Raw genomic sequence first — 21112 nt, forward strand, 5'->3', positions numbered from 1 at the left:
TATATAATATAAAAAATTCAACGCGAACTAATGTAATATTATACAATAAAGGTGATGTTTTTATATATTATATATCAATTTCATAAAAGTTTATAGGTATACTATATTTATTAGTAGTACACATCAGATAAACTAAAGTGATATTATACAATGATGGTATGCTGTATTATATACTATACCAATATCATATAAGTTTATTATATATATAATATATTGTATACTATATTTATTAGTGTAACGACCCGGCCGGTCATTTCATGAGATACAACTTTATTTTCCCCGTTTATGCTTTTTTCTATGTTCTTTAGTTGTGTTTTATTGTATCGTGTGGGTTGATTCGGGTCCGGAGTGGTTTTGGAGTGGAATGAGGCACTTAGCCTCCTATTTAGAAGCTTAAGTTGGAAAAGTCAACTGGATGTTGACTTATATGTAGACGACCTCGGAATGAAATTCCGGAAGTTGCAGTAGGTTCGTAAAGTCATTTGTGACTTGTGTGCAAAATTTGAGAATATTCGGACAAGGTTTGATTAGTTTCAGAGTCATTTGTGGAATTTGGAGACTTAGAGTCCTTAGGCTTGAATCCGAGTGTGATTTAGTGTGCTGACATTGTTTTGAGAGATTCGAGGGTTCGACTAAGTTTGAATGATGTTATGGGATGTATTGGTATGTTTGGTTGAGGTCCCGAGGGCCTCGGGTGTGTTTCGAGTAGTTATCAGATCAGTATAGTTGTTGAAAACAATTGTTGGTGTTGCTGGTGTTCAGAGGTTGGTCTCTGAAGTTGGGAGCGCGGACCGCGGCAGAATCTCGTGGTCAGCGGAGGAAGTTCGCAGTGGCGACAGTATTTCTGCGATCAGCGGCGAAGGCTGGCACGAACAACGGAAGAAGGGACGCGACCGAAGGAACTGGAGGCATTCCCGGCCGCGGTGAAGATTCCGCGGACAACGGAGCGGGGAGCACGATGTCGGTGGGTTTTTGGCGGTCAGCGAGATTTGAATTCGAGGGGTGCACTATAAGTACGAGATTCAGGGTTTTATTTTCATATTTTGACTTAGAGAGCTTGGGCTTTGGCGATTTTTCGAAGTTTTTTCAAGAAATTCATCGGAGTAAGTATTCTAACTCGGTTTAGGCTTAAATACATGAATATATCATGGAATCCATCATTTGATTAGAGATTTGGGATGGAAATTGGGGAAAATTTATAGAACTTCATAAAATGAACTTTTGAGATTTGAAAGCACGATTCAAAGTCGAAATTGAGTGAAACTAGTATGGTTAGTCTCGTAATCGAGTGGGTTGTTAGATTTTGTGACTTTGGTCCGATTTCGAGACATGGTCCTGGGGCCCATCTTTTGAGTTCTCTTTGACTTTTGGTCTTAAGCTTAGCATTTCATTATGAGATTGATTCCTTTAGCTCATGTTGATTGTATCGAATTGTTTATGGCTAGATTCGGAGCGTCTGAAGGTTGATTTGAGGGGCAAAGGCATCACGAAGTAGGATTTTGGATTGGTAGAGGTAAGTAACGCTTCCAAACTTGGTTCTGAGGGTTCGAAACCCCGAACTATGTGCTATATGATTGTATTGAGGAACGACGCACATGGCAAGTGACGGGCGTGCACCGTGAGGATTGTGGCCTGGTCCATTCCATGGCACCCCTTAGACATTTTTTTCTTGCTGATATCATTGTTTCTATCATGTGACTAAGTAAATGTGCTGCAAATCATGCTAGCTATCCTGTTAGGGCTTCACGCCGATACTGTTGAGACCGGAGTGGTCGTTTCTTGCTGTCATTCCATTAGATTTATAGATATTCTGTACTCAGTCTTATCCATGCATATCATATCATGTCTCGGTCTCCATTGTTATTATTTGGCACTTCATATCATTAATTCGGGCTAGTTTCATGGCATTATGAGCCCTTTTGTGTGAGACTGGAGAGTAATGATTGAGTGAGGCGGAGAGCCTGATTATGAGTGACAGTTATGGGTCTGGCTGCACGCCGCATCAGATTATATATTATGCCTTCATTGGCTTGTTATAGCGCTTGGGACGTAGGATCCCCTCCGGAGTCTGCACACCCACAGTGGGCGCAGATGATATTATTGAGGGATGGATTTCCCTGAACATGAATTTGTCCGAAGTATTTATATATGGAGATGGATTTCTCTACAAGGATGGATATTCCTTTTTCCTCAGTACCGGGTGACTTATATTCAGTGATGCGTATGTTCCGGGATGGATTTCCCTGGGCTGAATGGCCATATGCGGGTACCGAGTGGTTGAGTATGTTTATATATATACCTGGAGATGGATTTCTCCTCAGGGTTGGATTACCCTTGTTTCCTCGGTACTGGATGACTTGCAGTCAGCATTATATATGTTCAGGAATGGATTTCCCTTGGCCGAATGGCCATATGTAGTACCGAGTGGTTAAACACTTGAGAGTAGGAGCACATGGTGCATTTTGTACATTCTGTGCATTGGAATGCAGAGTTAGCCGAGCCTTATGTTTTACATTATTCAAATCTGTATTTATTTCATTGTTGAACTATATTCCTGAAAGAATAGCATGCCTACTTTACTGTGTCACACCTCCTTTTTACGCACCCGCGGGGGCACAAGGGAGTTTTTTCCAATTAAAGGACAATCGAAACGGGATTCGTTTAATTATTTCAGAGTCTCCACTTGGGAGATTTAGGGTGTCCCAAGTCACCAATTTTAATCCCGAATCGAGGAAAAGAATGACTCCATATTACAGTCTGCGCACCAGAAATCCGGATAAGGAATTCTGTTAACCCGGGAGAAGGTGTTAAGCATTCCCGAGTTCCGTGGTTCTAGCACGGTCGCTCAACTGTCATATTCGGCTTATTTATCTGATTTTAAATACAATTATGAACCAATGTGCCAATTTTAACTTTTTACCGCTTTATTGTTATTATTTCAAAAGAATGTGAACATCGCTTAAAACATGTCTTTCGACTGCGTCACATGAAATGCACCCACAATCTGGAACATATTTTATTTGATGTTTTGGGATTTGGATCTGGGTCGCATGAAATGCACACCCAAGTTTTAAGAAAGTAGATTATTAAACACGCGCCTAAAGAGACTATCGTGTTGTTATTTTGGGAAGGCCGTGAAATTCGCTAAACGACCCTCCTGGATTCTAGATAATTTTAACACAAGTATTTACTGAGGGCCCCGCAATTTGTATTTTTATTCGGCGAGGCTCATCTCATTCTTGTTTTTTTTAAGGAATTTGCAACGTCATGGAAATGCATCTCCGACCACGTCACAATCGATGTACCCGTGATTAGAGACACATTTCGACTTCGTTGAGATTTGGATTTGGGTCACATAAATGTGCACCCGAGTTTAAGGAGAATAAATTATTGAAGGCGCGCCTAAAGCAACTAGCGCATTATTATTTTGGATAGGGCCGTGAAATTTGCTAAAAACGGCCCGTCCCGGAATCTAAGTATTTAATATATACATTTAGAGGGCCCTGCAGCTTGTATTTTATTTGGCGAGGCTCGTCTCATTTTTATTTATTCATTTATTTATTTTTTTCTTTTTTTTTCTTTTAGAAAAAGGACAAGACTAAAATAACTACGTTTTCTACTACTTCACGAGATCATGGGTTATAAATTGAACTCATTTGATGAAGCGGGTATTTTTCTGCGGAATTAAAATTGCTGCTAAAATTTTAACATTACTACCACATGTATAAACAACTATTAAGACAAACTAAGTAATTAACACCTTTCAGACTATGTGCAAACCCCTATCACGACAAATATTTGGATAACAACAATTTAAACATGAAGAAACAAAATGTCCAATAGCTACTGAAAATAATGAAACAAAGGAGGAGATATTCAACAAATCCGATACACAAACAGTGCATAGGAAATCCATATCATTTCATTCCATTTAAGCAAATATAACAAGTTTGGAAATGTGTATGCACCTGTTTGAAGCAAGAACAACAACCAAACTATCCCGACAACTATCGGAAACCTCTCCAATGACGGAACGACGGAACCTCGACGTCAAGCTCGACGTACCGGACCTCGACGAACCAAAGTCGACCTCGACGGAAAACAGAACACTCGGCCAAGCAGGATCGCAGCAACCCACAGCTACTCGCGAAAGATGAAACAACGTCGACAACAGTAAGGTCGACGCGAGGGGGGGCTGCTGACGGGCGTTTGAACGGCGTCGACGCGAGGAGGATGAAGCAGAAAAAGGGGTCATTTGGACGCGAGGAAGGAACAGCTGTGCGTTGCCTGGAAGCGCAGCAACGACTGCTTGGCACGCAGCAGTAGCTGCTTGTTGGACTAACAATGGCGGAAGTGCTGGGTTTTTGTTCGGGCTGTGCGTGAGAGGGTGTTTGGACGATCGAGCTGGGCAGCGGCAGTGGGTTGTTGTCGACGGGAGGGGGGGGTGCGACGACGAGGGGTCAGCTGGATGGAGGTGGGCGATGGAACTGGTGGTTTTGCTGGACGTGAGGAGGAGGGGGTTTGACGGGAGGTGGTGTTTGTTGATGGCTATGGCGGTTTCATGGTGGAGCGTGCGATGGGCTGTTTGGTCGTCGACTAGCGAGGCTATGACGGGAGGGAGACTGCTGACGGGGGTTGCTAGTTGTGACGTTGGTTTGGACAGTAGGGTGTAGGGGTGCTGGGGAAGGTGACGGGCCTGTTTGGTTGTGACAGTAGGTCGACGGGTTTGTGGGGCTGCCGGAAGGGATGGTGTGGTCTTTCGCTAGGGTTTTCCTTGGACTGGTTTGAATGGAGGCAGGGTTTGGTGGTGGTCTGGGTAGGTGTTTGGCGATGAGGTGATGGAGCTAGGAGGAGGAGGGTGACGGGGTGGTGTTCGGACGGTAGTCTTCTAGGTTTTGCGGGTGGTTTTACGTGAGGGTTTTGGAGTAGGGTTTTCTATCATTTTTATTCTTCTTCTTTTTGGAAGAAGACGGAGGAACAATGCCCAGTTTTCAAATTTTTCCAAAATCCTGTCCCTTTTCAATTCTTCAAAAAATCCCCCCTTCAAAATGTTTTGTCCGTGTCTTTTGTAATGGGTTTGCCCAGAAAAATGAGCCCCACGCGTGGTGGGGTTCGAGACTTATGTCCCCACGTGTGGTGGGGTTCCCCGTGTACGGGATTCCGTCCGTGTTCCCCACGCGTGTCCCCTCATGTGTGGTGGACTCGGATTATTATGGGCTAGGTCCGAAAACTAGGCCTAAAACTGGATAGTTTGAACCCGAATATTATTCTTTTGCCCGGACCCGAGAAATAGGAACACGACGTTGCTCAACTGATTATGTAAGCAAAATAGCTACTAAAATAAGACTAATTATTTAAGACAAAACTATATTATTATTTTCTTCATACTTTTCGAGATTAAAATAGCTACAAAATATTAATAAAACTATTTTTTGTAATTTTCGTTTTTATACAAAAATAAAATATAAAGTAATATATTTTTATATTTTTCAAAATTAAAATGACTATAAAACATTAATAGAACCATATATTTTTGTAATTTTCGAATTTATATGAAGTACCAAAATAAAGTACAATTTTTGTATTTTTTCAAGTTTGTGAGAAATACATAAACTAAAATTTATATATGTATTTTGTGATTTTTTTCTTTTTGCAACGAAATAAAGTAAAAATAGTCAAAATGGCTATATTAGACCCAATTACATATTTATGCTAAAAAAATGTGAAAATCCTCGGGGAGGGTCAAAAATCACGTGCTTACAGCTGCCCCTCTTTAACTAGAAACACGAAGAGTTTTCCGACAAAGAACGACTAGACATGTTTTTGACCCGACCATTATTTGGAGGGACCACACTAGGGAAAAAAGAAGGGGATGTGACCGAGCCCTGGTATCTGAGCTGCCTACATATCCTTGGTTATACAGGAATCAGGCCACGTGTAGTTCGGAAATGCGAGAGATGGTAAAGTGTACCGAGGTGAAGAGCCGATCGAGGTGTCGTTCCGTTGAGGTTCCGGTCCGCGGTCCTATCATTACAACAAAAATGAAAACTGAAAAAGACTAACTAAGCCTATCAGCCACTAGTTACAAGGATTCCTATCTCTAAGTCTTCTGAAACTTGATCTTGAGTCTTGAATGGCGCTTCATACAGACTTTGGATTTGAACCTTGATACTTGCTAGTTGTAGGCGCTAGTTCTTGAGCAGATCACATCTGTTCTCCACTTCCGTGCTTCGGATTCATTCATTTTTCTTTTTTTTTCTTTTTCTTCTTTTTTTTTCTTTTTGTTTTTGTGACTAGCTTTCGTTGACTATCTCAGACTGTTGACTCGCATTTTTGAGGCGAGCTTCTTGTTGTTTCTAACTTGGATTGAATGCTGGGGATTTTGTTGTAGCCTTCTGCCTCCAATGGGTTACGGCTTGACCTTGAACGATGTTCCTCTGTTCTACAGGCGGACCCCTAACTTCTTCAATCTTTGACATATAACAACCTCCGCTCTTACAGGCAGACTCCTGACAACCAACATAAACACAAATGAAATTTCCTCACCCAGTTTGCACTGGGAAGGTTTGGTGAGTTGTTAGCAAAATCGTAACCCACTGATACTGCTGATGCAGTGCTGAGAGTGAACTAAAGACTAGACCAGGATGTGCATCTCCTACGGGTAAAATCTCAATTTAGGAAGTGAGTCTCCTAAAATAAAATATAACCTGAAATATATTCCCTTGTTATACAGGTGGGCGCCTAACTTCCATGCTTGAAATGTAAAGACTGAAATGTATTCCCTTGTTATACAGGTGGGCGCCTAACTTCCATGCTTGAAATGTAAAGACTGAAATGTATTCCTCTCGTTATACAGGTGGGTGCCTGGGACATGAAATGCAAAATGTATTCCTCTCGTTATACAGGTGGGCACCTGGCTTTAGGAAAACTAAACATTGATAATCTTAAGACAACTAAAAGTGACTCTCTTTTTTTTCCTTTTTTTTTCTAACGTTTTTTTTTTCTTTCAAATTCAGACGTTGTTTTTTTTTTTTTTTTTTTTGGTATCTTAGGAGAAAGATTCATCAGACTAAGATTTTGATCCTAGGAAAAGGTTCATCAGACTAGGTCTCTATCTTAGGAGAAAAATTCATCAAACTAAGATTTTGTTTTTTTGGTATCTTAGGAGAAAGGTTCATCAGATTAAGATTTTGATCCTAGGAGAAGGTTCATCAGACTAGGTCTCTATCTTAGGAGAAAAATTTGTCAGACTAAGATTTTGATCCTAGGAGAAGGTTCATCAGACTAGGTTTTTTTTTTGGTATCTTAGGAGAAAGATTCATCAGACTAAGATTTTGATCCTAGGAGAAGGTTCGTCAGACTAGGTCTCTATCTTAGGAGAAAAATTCATTAGACTAAGATTTTGATCCTAGGAGAAGGTTCATCAGACTAGGTCTTTTCTTTTTGGTATCTTAGGAGAAAGATTCATCAGACTAAGATTTGGATCCTAGGAGAAGGTTCGTCAGACTAGGTCTCTATCTTAGGAGAAAAATTCGTCAGACTAAGATTTGCATCCTAGGAGAAGGTTCATCAGACTATGTCATTTTTGTTTTTTGGTATCTTAGGAGAAAGATTCATCAGACTAAGATTTGGATCGTAGGAGAAGGTTCATCAGACTAGGTCTCTATCTTAGGAGAAAAATTCGTCAGACTAAGATTTGGATCCTAGGAGAAGGTTCATCAGACTTTTTAATTTTTTTTATTAGGTATCTTAGGAGAAAGATTCATCAGACTAAGATTTTGATCCTAGGAGAAGGTTCATCAGACTAGGTCTTGTTTTTTTGGTATCTTAGGAGAAAGATTCATCAGACTAAGATTTTGATCCTAGGAGAAGGTTCATCAGACTAGGTCATTTTTGTTTTTTTTGGTATCTTAGGAGAAAAATTCATCAGACTAAGATTTTGATCCTAGGAGAAGGTTCATCAGACTAGGTCATTTTTGTTTTTTGGTTATCTTAGGAGAAAGATTCATCAGACTAAGATTTTGATCCTAGGAGAAGGTTCATCAGACTAGGTCTTGTTTGTTTTTGGTATCTTAGGAGAAAGATTCATCAGACTAAGATTTTGATCCTAGGAGAAGGTTCATCAGACTAGGTCTTTATCTTAGGAGAAAAATTCGTCAGACTAAGATTTTGATCCTAGGAGAAGGTTCATCAGACTAGGTCATTTTTATTATTATTTTTTTTTTAATTTTAACAACAACTTAGGAGGAAATGCATCTCCTATGGGTAAAAACAAACTTAGGAGGAAATGCATCTCCTATGGGTGAAACTAAAACAAACTTAGGAGGAAATGCATCTCCTAATGGGTGAAACTAAAACAAACCTAGGAGGAAATGCATCTCCTATGAATGAACTAAAACAATATTAGGAGGAAATGCATCTCCTATGGGTAAAACTCAAACTTAGGAGGAAATGCATCTCCTATAGGTGAAACTAAAACGAACTTAGGAGGAAATGCATCTCCTATGGGTAGAACTCTAATGATTTCAAACTAGGAAGTGCGTCTCCTATTAACGAAACCTTCGCTTTCTTTTTTTTTTTTTTTGAATTATTTACTTACTTGTGTTGTCTTCCCTCGAGACTGTTGGGGATTATTTAGATGAGGATGACTTTTTACCCTTTTTTCTTTTTTTTTTCATTATTATCTTTTATTCCTCTTTTTTTTTATTATTATTTTTTTTTTCATAGCTTCTTCCTTCGAAGACTACCTCCCTTGAGAGTCGTTTTGCCTTTCCCCGAAAGGAATCGCTGAGGATACCGACTTTCCAACCTTGTGTTGGACTCCTCGCAACTGCTAGGGATAACACTGTTGGGGAATTATTTACTCACCTGTTGGGGGGTAAAATGTTATCAGCTGGGGGTGCCTGACTTCCAGAAAATTTTCTAAATGGAAGGAAAATTTTCTGCCCCAGTTTGATAATATCCCTTGTGGCATGCGTTTCTGCATCAATGCCATTTCCTTTACCTGTTTCAAATCAAACAAAATTTGTTAGTTTAAAACATGGTGGTTGGTTGTGATACTCCTACTGGGATGGCTTTCCCTTTCTCCTTCCTTGCTCTGCGTTCAACAACTTGTTGGGGATGATATTATGTGCTGGGGATAATCCCTTCCTGCTGGGGGATATCCCTCTTCTTTTGTGGCATAGCTTGGAAACTGGCATTTCCCCGACCTTTTAGTCTAGTATGGATTTCGCCAAATCATGCTCACTGCTCTCCTTGCTTTGTTCACGGGCCTTGTCTTTGAGGTTTATAACCTTGGTTTTGGCAAGGATATCCCTCTTGACGCTTGTCAATCCTTTTGTCAATTCCCTTTTGCTGGGGATATCTTTATTAACACTGGCCTCGCGCTTGTTCCTTGCTGACTATACCATTTGGATGTACTAGTCAGATCTTATCTTGAAAAGCTGATGGCATATTTGAAGTCATTTCATACTTGTTCTGGCCCGACAGACTCTATTGGGGAACTTTTCTATGAAAGGAGAAAGATAAAAGAAACAAAATAAAAGACAAATGAAACGATGACTCTTTTACAAAAGAAACTATAAATAAAAATCTATCAAACGCAGATACCGACTCTAACGGCCATGACATGCGTATGTGGCCTATCCTCCACCGTCAATCATCTTTCAAGATCTTCAATTGGCGATTCCCCATCTGATTCCTAATCTTATTCGACTTGTATTGCCCGAAGGGTTTACACTATCAAGCCTCTCTCATTTTGGTTTTTCTCTCAGCTTTCATCGTCTTATGGTGTCCGTGAAGATTTTCACCGATAAGACTCTCTCATTTGTATCACTTTCCAGCTGGAGATTTTGGAGTGTTGCCGGTATGACTCTCTCTGTTGGAGATTAGAGTCCTTTCTGTTGTGGAACAGAATGTTATGTTCGCCGGTAAGACTCTTCATTTGTCCGACTTGGCATTTTTTAAAGACTGATCAGAAGGTCTTTCTTTGGACCGTAATGTGGGTTTTGGATAGGCTAGAAAGAAAGGGTATAAAAGGCTCAAAAATACATTAATTTTGGGTTATTAGTTACAACCTTCGGAATTAGATTTATTTGCAACAAACGCAACCTTTTGCCCCAATTTCTTGCTTGGGGATATTTTAATTGATTTTTTTTCATTTTTCAAAACTATGACCGAGCCGTGAAGCGCCTACGTATCCTCTTTGAGGAATCAGGTCAAACGTAGTTCCCAATTCCTTTTTTTCATTTGATTTTCTTTTTTTTTTCTTTGTTATCAATTTTCTTTTCTTTTCTTTTCTCTTTTTTTTCGTTGTTGTTTTCTTTCTTTCTCTTTTTTTCGTTGTTGTTTTCTTTCTTTCTCTCTTTTTTTCGTTGTTACTGATTCCGAACGAGGGGTATGAAAGAAAAATAAATAAGGATCAAAAGGGGTAACGAAGGATAGAGTGTTTGGGTAGCAGAACAAAATGCCTTCGTCATTCCAGTCTTCAAAACATGCCAAGTGCAAACAACACACTTTAAATTTGTAGTCTCTTCTGATGGTGCTGGACTTGACAATTATGTTAAACATTTTATTTTTCCTTTGTCATTTCTAAGCACCGTTGGGCGACACTCTCATTATCATGACCGACCCTCATGCCAATTTGGCGAATCATGCTTTTAACGGTTTTCTTTGTGCTTAACTTGCCCCAGTTCCACATGACTCGAGCTCTGAATAATCTCAAACCGTCCTTATTTTCTTTAAATGGTCTGATCGCCTTTCCAGGGTTTTATGATTAACTTTAAAGACTAGGCCCAAAGTGTGTGCACATGTCATGTCCCTAGAATCGGCATTGAACGAAATGATAAAAGGACTAAACAAAAGACGACTGGAACTAACAAAAGACCGACTTTGTATTGGACTACCGACGGAATGGTTTGAATAATAAAACAAACAAAACAACCAGAATAAAATCCTAACACAAACTGGACAAAGTTTAAACAAACTGCTATGACAAAATGGAAAGATAAGAAGGTTTGACACAGGACAAAATCCCAATTACAACCTTAATAATCCGAACAACAGAAATGACCACAAAATAAGCCACCACAAGCTTCTCTCTTGCTGACCAAGGAACGAAGCGTCCTCCAAAAAATTGGCATCTTAGCCACTGAGCTTTGCGTCAATACTGCCAAGACCATTACCCGCTTCAACATCGTCACCCTCTGTCAACAAGTTCTCGATAGGGTTCGAGTGCTCCATGTCACTGTTATTGATCACAATCCGCCCTTCTTGGATCATTCTTTCCACTTCCCTTTTCAAAGTACGACAGCTCTCAACGTTGTGCCCTACGACATTGGAGTGGTATGCGCATCGCGCTGCCGGATCAAAGTTCCTTGCAAGTGGATCTGGAGTACATGCGGGGAGTGGCTCAATCAAGCCAGCATGCCTTAGCCTTCCAAACAGACTGGCATAAGATACTCCGATAGGGGTGAGAGTCTTTCCTCGTTTCAATAGCCTCTTCATTCTTGCATGTTGACAGGGCCGGAAACCTGATCCAGGTGGCTTTTGGTAGGCTTGTGTAGGTGGGTAGGCATTTTGTGGAGCCGGGTGCCTGGAAAGTGAAGTATGGCGGGGAAAGAAGTGGTGTTGGGGAGCGGAGAAGCATTGAGGAGTGATGGAGCTACTCGGGTAGCTGGGAAAGCTGCCATAAGTGGGTTGGGATGGAGAGTATGGGGGATCTTCCATTATGGTGTTGGGTGCTTGGGAAATGACCGAGCTCAAGAGACTTGGCGGCGGAGGGGGTGGTGCTTTTCCCGTTATCCATGCCTGATACATGTCTGCCACATGCTGTCTCAGCATTCTCACTTCTTCTACCAACCCGCTGTTCCGTTCGATCAATTGTTGTCGGTTATCAGTACCGACCCACTCGGTTCTACGGTTCTGAGCCATTGTCCTTTGATTTTGCTTTGCAGGGAGGAGTTACCACAACCAACCACTTTTCTATATATGAACAAAGCAAAGGGAAGCCATCAACGTTAGCGTTAGGGCATTTGACAGACAATCATATATCAGAGATACAATGCACCTAAGCAGTCAGACAATTGTGCCCCTCTGGAAATTTCCCACACTTTCCTTTATTTATTTATTCTTTTTTTATTGTTATTATTATTTTTTTATTTTTTATTTAGTGGTGGTCGAGTCTTATGGAGATTGCCTACGTATCATGTCCCCGCATGAATCAGACCTTGCGTAGTTCGGACCGCTGAAAGATAAACAATACTAAACATTTTTCATATTAGAACAAACTGGGTTTAAAAGGTTTGAATATGACCTACAAACTCAAAAATCAAACAACCCACATATTTTAATCAAAAGCTTTACAAACTCAAAAACAAAAGGCTAGCTCCCTTTCTCTGTTTGACAAATGCAACCAAACGGTTATTTTTGCAAATGTGGCCCCCTCCAAACTTCACATGAATTTTGAGGTCGGGGAGGATTATTTTATGACACTTTACACACTTGTCCATTCTTTTATGAAAATAGCCTTTCGACAACTGAAAGATACTCTAAGGCTATTTCGGCAAGAACGGTTTAAGACGCGGCCGAAGCTGGCTCGGCTTATTTTATTTTTTCATTTTTTTTGACTAAACATCCAAACGGCATTCACCTGACCGTTTACTCTTGACTCTTCTTCTTTTTTTTTAAATTACGATAAAAACCTTGTGTTGCAAACACGGCCTTTCGACGTCTCGGGGACGAAGCTTTTTAAGGCTGTGTGGGTCAACTGGACCAAACTCCTAGACATGACCCAAAAGGTGGCTGTTTACGCAAAGTCAGCCTTCCGGCGTCCCTTTCGGGAACATTCGGCTATTTATGACAAACAACATCTCCTGACTTAGTTATGACTCTTTTATTGTTTTTCAAAAATAGGAAACTCAATATTGCAAACACGGCCTGTCAACGTATCGGGGACGAAGATTTTTTAAGGCTGTGGGGGTCGACTGGACCAAGTCTTAAAAATGACCCAAAGGTGGCAGTTTATGCAAAGTCAGCCTTCCGGCGTCCCTTTCGGGAACATTCGGCTATTTATGACAAAACAACATCACCTAACTTATTTATAACAAAATTAAAATTTGACATATTATCATTATTTATTTGTTTTTGGCTTTTTAGCAAAAGGTGGGGTTGGACCCGATGAGGGTTGCCTACGTATCTCACATCCGGTGAGAATCAAACCCGCGTAGTTCGGACAATCAAGAATAAGTAGATGAACTAACCTTTTTTTTTTGAATTTGAAAACTACTTTAAAAGAAGAAAGGAAGTATATTTTTTTGATTTTTGATTGATTTTCTTTTTAAAAGAAACACTTCTAAGATATATTTTTTGAATTTTCATTTGTATTATTTTTTATTCTAAAGAAAAAGAAGAATATATTTTTTGGAATTTTACCTTTAATATAAGAAATGCTTCTAAAATATTTTTTTGAATTTTGAATTTTCTTTTCAATTTTTGAAAGAAGAATCAAAATATTTTCGGATTTGTTTTTTTTATATTATATTTTTTTTATTTTTATTTTTATTTTTTAAAAGAAACAACTAGAAATACTTTCTAAAGAAGTCAATAATGGAAAATATTTTTGGATTATTTGTTTTGAAATTTGGGATTCTAAAAACTTTTGGCAAGACAAATGTTCTTGCAACAAGATAAAGATATATATACATTTTTTGGAAATAAAGAAAAACTTTTTGGATTTTTTTTATTTTTTTTTATTTTTTTATATATATATTTGCAATAATAAAACCACTTTCAACGTCCGACTCCCTTTTTTTTAACATAATAAAACTTTTGGACTTTTTGACATTTTTTCAAAACAAGACTTGCTAATAAAACAAACTTAATAAGACATTTTTTCATTTTCTCAAAATTTCGGCAGAGCTTCGACTCTACTCGGACTTTTTCTCTATGCTGTTATTTTCTCCTTTTTTCACGGTTTTCTTATATGTGGAAAATGATGACAACATACAAAATCTTTTTGAATTTTCATGCTTTGTTTTATTTGTATTTTTATTTTTTATATTTATTATTTCTTTCAAAAATGTGGCATGGGAGACATAATGATTTCCAAGACTTCTTGGATTCCGCAAATGCTCCCCATGCGCTTTTCCCAACATATGAAGCGTGGGGGACATAGGGGAATTCCAAGACTTCTTGGATTCCACAAATGTTCCCCATGTGCTTTTCCCAAAAAATGAAGTGTGGGGGACATATGGAATACCAAGGCTTCTTGGATTCCACAAATGTTCCCCATGTGCTTTTACCAAAAAAATGAAGTGTGGGGGACATATGGAATACTAAGGCTTCTTGAATTCCACAATGTTCCTCATGTGCTTAATTAACATAATAGCATGCTTATCTAAAAATCGTGCAACTTTCTTATTTAACGTGATCAGCATGATAAGGAGTGTCATTTGTCCGCAAATATCATTGGTCCGCCAAATGACCCATTCACCCTTGAATAAATATAACATGTAGCACATAGGATGCCAAAGATGGTCTATTATTTTCAGGTTGCTTGTCCTAGACGGACCCAACCCATGTGTTGAGTCCCCTAAGTCGAATGCACATGATGCAAATAAACGCTCTTACTAGGGATCCGGCATGAAGTTGAGTTATTCTAGGTAAAAACCTGAGGCATATTGTTCTAAACCTGGCTTACCCAAACGGACAGCTTGAGCCGAAGTGGGGGCAACGTACCGGGAGCACGAAAGTCTACCCGGCCTAGTTACTTGTCCCAACTTCGTCTTATTTGGTATGACTTTGACAGAAAGGTGGGTCACGCGCACGTGTACACCATAAATTCAGAAGACTCAGAAAGAAGGGTTTCGTAGCAGTTTTATATACACAATTCAGATAATATTAAAGCGGTAAAAGCATCATTTAGCACATTAAGCATATATCATGTAAAAATCAGATAATAAATAAAGCCAAATAACAACAATTATTCTAAGCTCGAATTCTTAACCCTGAACCAGTGGTTCTGGGTTTTAAAATAGTCCCCAGCAGAGTCGCCAGAGCTGTCACACCTCCGTTTTACGCACCCGCGGGGGCACAAGGGAGTTTTTTCCAATTAAAGGACAATCGAAACGGGATTCGTTTAATTATTTCAGAGTCGCCACTTGGGAGATTTAGGGTGTCCCAAGTCACCAATTTTAATCCCGAATCGAGGAAAAGAATGACTCCATATTACAGTCTGCGCACCAGAAATCCGGATAAGGAATTCTGTTAACCTGGGAGAAGGTGTTAGGCATTCCCGAGTTCCGTGGTTCTAGCACGGTCGCTCAACTGTCATATTCGGCTTATTTATCTGATTTTAAATACAATTATGAACCAATGTGCCAATTTTAACTTTTTACCGCTTTATTGTTATTATTTCAAAAGAATGTGAACATCGCTTAAAACATGTCTTTCGACTGCGTCAGATGAAATGCACCCACAATCTGGAACATATTTTATTTGATGTTTTGGGATTTGGATCTGGGTCGCATGAAATGCACACCCAAGTTTTAAGAAAGTAGATTATTAAACACGCGCCTAAAGAGACTATCGTGTTGTTTTTTGGGAAGGCCGTGAAATTCGCTAAACGACCCTCCTGGATTCTAGATAATTTTAACACAAGTATTTACTGAGGGCCCCGCAATTTGTATTTTTATTCGGCGAGGCTCATCTCATTCTTGTTTTTTTTAAGGAATTTGCAACGTCATGGAAATGCATCTCCGACCACGTCACAATCGATGTACCCGTGATTAGAGACACATTTCGACTTCGTTGAGATTTGGATTTGGGTCACATAAATGTGCACCCGAGTTTAAGGAGAATAAATTATTGAAGGCGCGCCTAAAGCAACTAGCGCATTATTATTTTGGGTAGGGCCGTGAAATTTGCTAAAAACGGCCCGTCCCGGAATCTAAGTATTTAATATATACATTTAGAGGGCCCTGCAGCTTGTATTTTATTTGGCGAGGCTCGTCTCATTTTTATTTATTCATTTATTTATTTTTTTCTTTTTTTTTCTTTTAGAAAAAGGACAAGACTAAAATAACTACGTTTTCTACTACTTCACGAGATCATGGGTTATAAATTGAACTCATTTGATGAAGCGGGTATTTTTCTGCGGAATTAAAATTGCTGCTAAAATTTTAACATTACTACCACATGTATAAACAACTATTACGACAAACTAAGTAATTAACACCTTTCAGAATATGTGCAAACCCCTATCACGACAAATATTTGGATAACAACAATTTAAACATGAAGAAACAAAATGTCCAATAGCTACTGAAAATAATGAAACAAAGGAGGAGATATTCAACAAATCCGATACACAAACAGTGCATAGGAAATCCATATCATTTCATTCCATTTAAGCAAATATAACAAGTTTGGAAATGTGTATGCACCTGTTTGAAGCAAGAACAACAACCAAACTGTCCCGACAACTATCGGAAACCTCTCCAATGACGGAACGACGGAACCTCGACGTCAAGCTCGACGTACCGGACCTCGACGAACCAAAGTCGACCTCGACGGAAAACAGAAAGCTCGGACCAAGTCTGTCAACGACCTGAGATTGTTGGTAAGATGAAACAACGTCGACAACAGTAAGGTCGACGCGAGGGGGCTGCTGACGGGCGTTTGAACGGCGTCGACGCGAGGAGGATGAAGCAGAAAAAGGGGTCGTTTGGACGCGAGGAAGGAGCAGCTGTGCATTGCCTGGAAGCGCAGCAACGACTGCTTGGCACGCAACAGTAGCTGCTTGTTGGACTAACAATGGCGGAAGTGCTGGGTTTTTGTTCGGGCTGTGCGTGAGAGGGTGTTTGGACGATCGAGCTGGGCAGCGGCAGTGGGTTGTTGTCGACGGGAGGGGGGGGTGCGACGACGGGGAGCAGCTGTGGTTGTGGGGAAGTTGGAAATGGTGATTTTGCTGGACGTGAGGAGGAGGGGGTTTGACGGGAGGTGGTGTTTGTTGATGGCTATGGCGGTTTCACGGTGGAGCGTGAGACGGGCTGTTTGGTCGTCGACTGGCGAGGCTATGACGGGAGGGAGACTGCTGACGGGGGTTGCTGGTTGTGACGTTGGTTTGGACAGTAGGGTGTAGGGGTGATGGGGAAGGTGACGGGCCTGTTTGGTTGTGACAGTAGGTCGACGGGTTTGTGGGGCTGCCGGAAGGGATGGTGTGGTCGTTCGCTAGGGTTTTCCTTGGACTGGTTTGGATGGAGGCAGGGTTTGGTGGTGGTCTGGGTAGGTGTTTGGCGATGAGGTGATGGAGCCAGGAGGAGGAGGGTGACGGGGTGGTGTTCGGACGGTAGTCTTCTAGGTTTTGCGGGTGGTTTTACGTGAGGGTTTTGGAGTAGGGTTTTCTATCGTTTTTATTCTTCTTCTTTTTGGAAGAAGACGAAGGAACAGTGCCCAGTTTTCAAATTTTTCCAAAATCCTGTCCCTTTTCAATTCTTCAAGAAATCCCCCCTTCAAAATGTTTTGTCCGTGTCTTTTGTAATGGGTTTGCCCAGAAAAATGAGCCCCACGCGTGGTGGGGTTCGAGACTTATGTCCCCACGCGTGGTGGGGTTCCCCGTGTACGGGATTCCGTCCGTGTTCCCCATGCGTATCCCCTCATGTGTGGTGGACTCGGATTATTATGGGCTAGGTCCGAAAATTAGGCCTAAAACTGGATAGTTTGAACCCGAATATTATTCTTTTGCCCGGACCCGAGAAATAGGAACACGACGTTGCTCAACTGATTATGTAAGCAAAATAGCTACTAAAATAAGACTAATTATTTAAGACAAAACTATATTATTATTTTCTTCATACTTTTCGAGATTAAAATAGCTACAAAATATTAATAAAACTATTTTTTGTAATTTTTATTTTTATACAAAAATAAAATATAAAGTAATATATTTTTATATTTTTCAAAATTAAAATGACTATAAAACATTAATAGAACCATATATTTTTGTAATTTTCGAATTTATATGAAGTACCAAAATAAAGTACAATTTTTGTATTTTTTCAAGTTTGTGAGAAATACATAAACTAAAATTTATATATGTATTTTGTGATTTTTTTCTTTTTGCAACGAAATAAAGTAAAAATAGTCAAAATGGCTATATTAGACCCAATTACATATTTATGCTAAAAAAAATGTGAAAATCCTCGGGGAGGGTCAAAAATCACGTGCTTACATACTGCACACCTTATTTCTATTCTCTGTTGAGGTTACGTTCGTCACTACCTATCAGTCTATAGGTTGGGCTTGTTACTTATTGAGTTGGTGTACTCACGTTACCCCCTGCACCTTATGTGCAGATCCAGGTGCTTTCGGTCCCAGTGGCAGTCACTGATCGAAGTTACAGGCTTGGAAGATTGTTGAGGTATCTGCATGGCATTCACAGATCTTGACCCTCCTTCTCTATTCTAGTTGTATTTTTGTTGTAATCAGTAAACAATGTAGTAGACTATGTTATTTCTCTAGACGTTCATGTACTCTGTGACAGTCGATCAGCTAAGCTACAACGCATGGTTATCCCCAATTCAAATAAGTAACTAATGTCAAAATCTATTTGAGGTACATACCACCACCACCACCCCTCCCCACCCCCGATTATATTGTATACTTAAATACCATTTCATATTAGCTTGTACTATATAATATATTGTATACTAGTATATTTATTATTAGCATACATCAAACACATATTAATAATAGGAGAAGAGGCATTGAAGTTATACATATTAGGTGAGAGAGAATCTCAAGAGAGAGATATAAGGATATTTTTAGGTGAGAGAATCTCAAGAGAGATATATAAGGATACTTTTAGGTTAGGGAATCTCAAGAAAAAGGTATTAGGGTTTATTTGGGGTACTACATCTGAAAAGAAAAGACTTCACTTAATAAAGTGGTCTACTATTTGCCAACCAAAATCTAATGGAGGTCTTGGTATTAAAGATGCAAAAACAAAAAATATAAGCTTACTATCAAGTTTAGCATGGAGACATATCAAATACTACAACTCCTTGGGTAAACTTAATTACCACGACATATGGCTATAGTAAAGCCATAAAATCCCACTCTTTTATTTGGCAAAGCATTTTAAAGAGTGGACTGTGTGCAATAAAGGAATAACCTGATCACCTCATTTAAAAACCAATATGGATGTTTGGAACACAAATTGGATTCCAGAGGCAAGAAATTTACGGGGCCTAATTGAGGGGCCTCTCTCTCCTAAAGACCTAAATATAAGAATTAGAGACATCCATGATGGTACAAACTAGATTTTTAACAATCTCTCATTTGCACTCCCGAACACTATAAAGCAATAGATTTTTAAAGTTAGAATTAGAAAATATGGGCCAAAATGGGATATGCCGATCTGGTCAATGACTAACAAGGGTATATTCTCCACAAAGTCTTGTTACACACTAATAGAGGCGTCAAAACCTAGTAACTTAGATTTTGATTGGATTTGGAAACAAAATTGTCCAAACAAAATAAAATTCTTCATGTGGCAATGCCTTCACAATCGGCTTCCTTGTAGAACCTATCTAGCCCACATCACCATAAACATTGATCCTATGTGCCCCATTTGTAAGACAGAAGAAGAAACACCTTTCCATATTTTTTTCAAATGTAAGGCTAGTAGTTCTATTTGGGACAATGCAGGATGGCAATTTAAATACAATACTAACGGCACCCACTGGCTTCTCCAAGTAAGGAAATTGAATGTTAATCTTCATAACACCCTTTTTCCTTTTATCCTGTGGAATACCTGGACTAACAGAAATAATAACAACCAAAATAATTCCTCCAACACTATTAATATAAATCTCATAATATAAAGAGCCCTTTAATACAAGCTCCTAACTGATAATACAAACAGCTCTTTAAAGAATAAACACATTCAGGTAAAATGGCATAAACCTCCAAAGGGGTGGTACAAGCTTAACATTGATGCCAACTTTAATAAAAATCAACCAAGTGGCCTGGGAGGTGTTTTCAGAAACACAAATGAGAGTTGGATAGTAGGCTTCACAAAAGCAATCCATATAAATGGAGCACTGGAATCAAAATTACTGGCTCTTGTAGAGGGACTCACCACTACTCAAGAATGGAATCTATTTCCTCTCGAAATAGAAACGGACTGCATACAGGTAATACAATGCATATATAAATGAAAATTACATCTTTAACGACATCATAACTACATGCAGGTTGTTAATGCTCCAGAGGAATGACGTGATCCTGAGGCACAACTTCAGGCAGGGGAATGAAGTAGCACACATGATGACAAAACAAAATGAGGATAAAGAAACTAAGAGAAAGCTTTTTGTTCAACCACCTCTTTTTGTGGAATCAATCTTGAGAAGGGACCAAATGGAAGAAGTAGTTTTTGTTAAAAACTTAAGTAATGTTGCTTGTAATAGTTTAGTAAGCTATGGTAACAAATGTGTCCTAGGTGACACTATCTATGACTGTAATGCCTTGAACCCTATTTAGCTATAATATAAAGTTCATGTTTTTCGCTCAAAAAAAAGAAAGAAAGAGGTATTAGGGATATTAAAAGTTGTAGAATTTAAAATGAGTTGTACCTTATGTAATTTGCTAACGGGATTTTTTCATTCCTATATACTATTTGAAATCTTATTGCGAAAAATATCCATGTACTGGTATTTACCCGACCTAAACATATTTTAGTTACAAAATATATACAAACCACCTTAAAAGGCTCCCAATCCTTTATTTGTGCCTTCAATGAAGGGATTTAGTTATACCCTTTTTTTCACTTCTCTCTCCCCTCTTCTCTCCAGATTGAACTTATATTTAGGAATTTAGAGAATCTATCAATACATACGTCTTTTTCTGAACTAGACATCCCCATTGCTACCAGTTTCAGCAAATCTTGAAGTGAAGGCCCCATTGGGATAATCAGCTGTTATTTCATTCTTATGTTCTTTTTTAGCAATTACTTTTTGTCACTCTCGTAAGAATTATGTACAGTTATAGTTGAAGGCTGTTAGTATTACATATAGTAAGTCATTAGTCCTTGTGATAGAACTTAAAGCGAGCG

The 21112-nt window shown here is 39.3% G+C and overlaps 1 protein-coding gene across 1 annotated transcript in view; it reads left to right on the forward strand.

Annotated features, from left to right (window-relative positions):
- LOC107774159 (uncharacterized) overlaps positions 1 to 20541 on the forward strand; it is a 23097-nt gene extending 2556 nt beyond the window's left edge. The window contains exons 4-5 of the mRNA XM_075247573.1: positions 19950 to 20195; positions 20272 to 20541. Of these exons, the coding sequence (XP_075103674.1) occupies positions 19950 to 20195; positions 20272 to 20541 (516 nt within the window). The remainder of the gene's footprint in view (positions 1 to 19949; positions 20196 to 20271) is intronic.
- The last annotated feature ends 571 nt before the right edge of the window (positions 20542 to 21112 follow it).

The sequence above is a fragment of the Nicotiana tabacum genome, chromosome 3 (assembly GCF_000715075.1).
Source record: "Nicotiana tabacum cultivar K326 chromosome 3, ASM71507v2, whole genome shotgun sequence".
Taxonomy (NCBI): Eukaryota; Viridiplantae; Streptophyta; class Magnoliopsida; order Solanales; family Solanaceae; genus Nicotiana; species Nicotiana tabacum.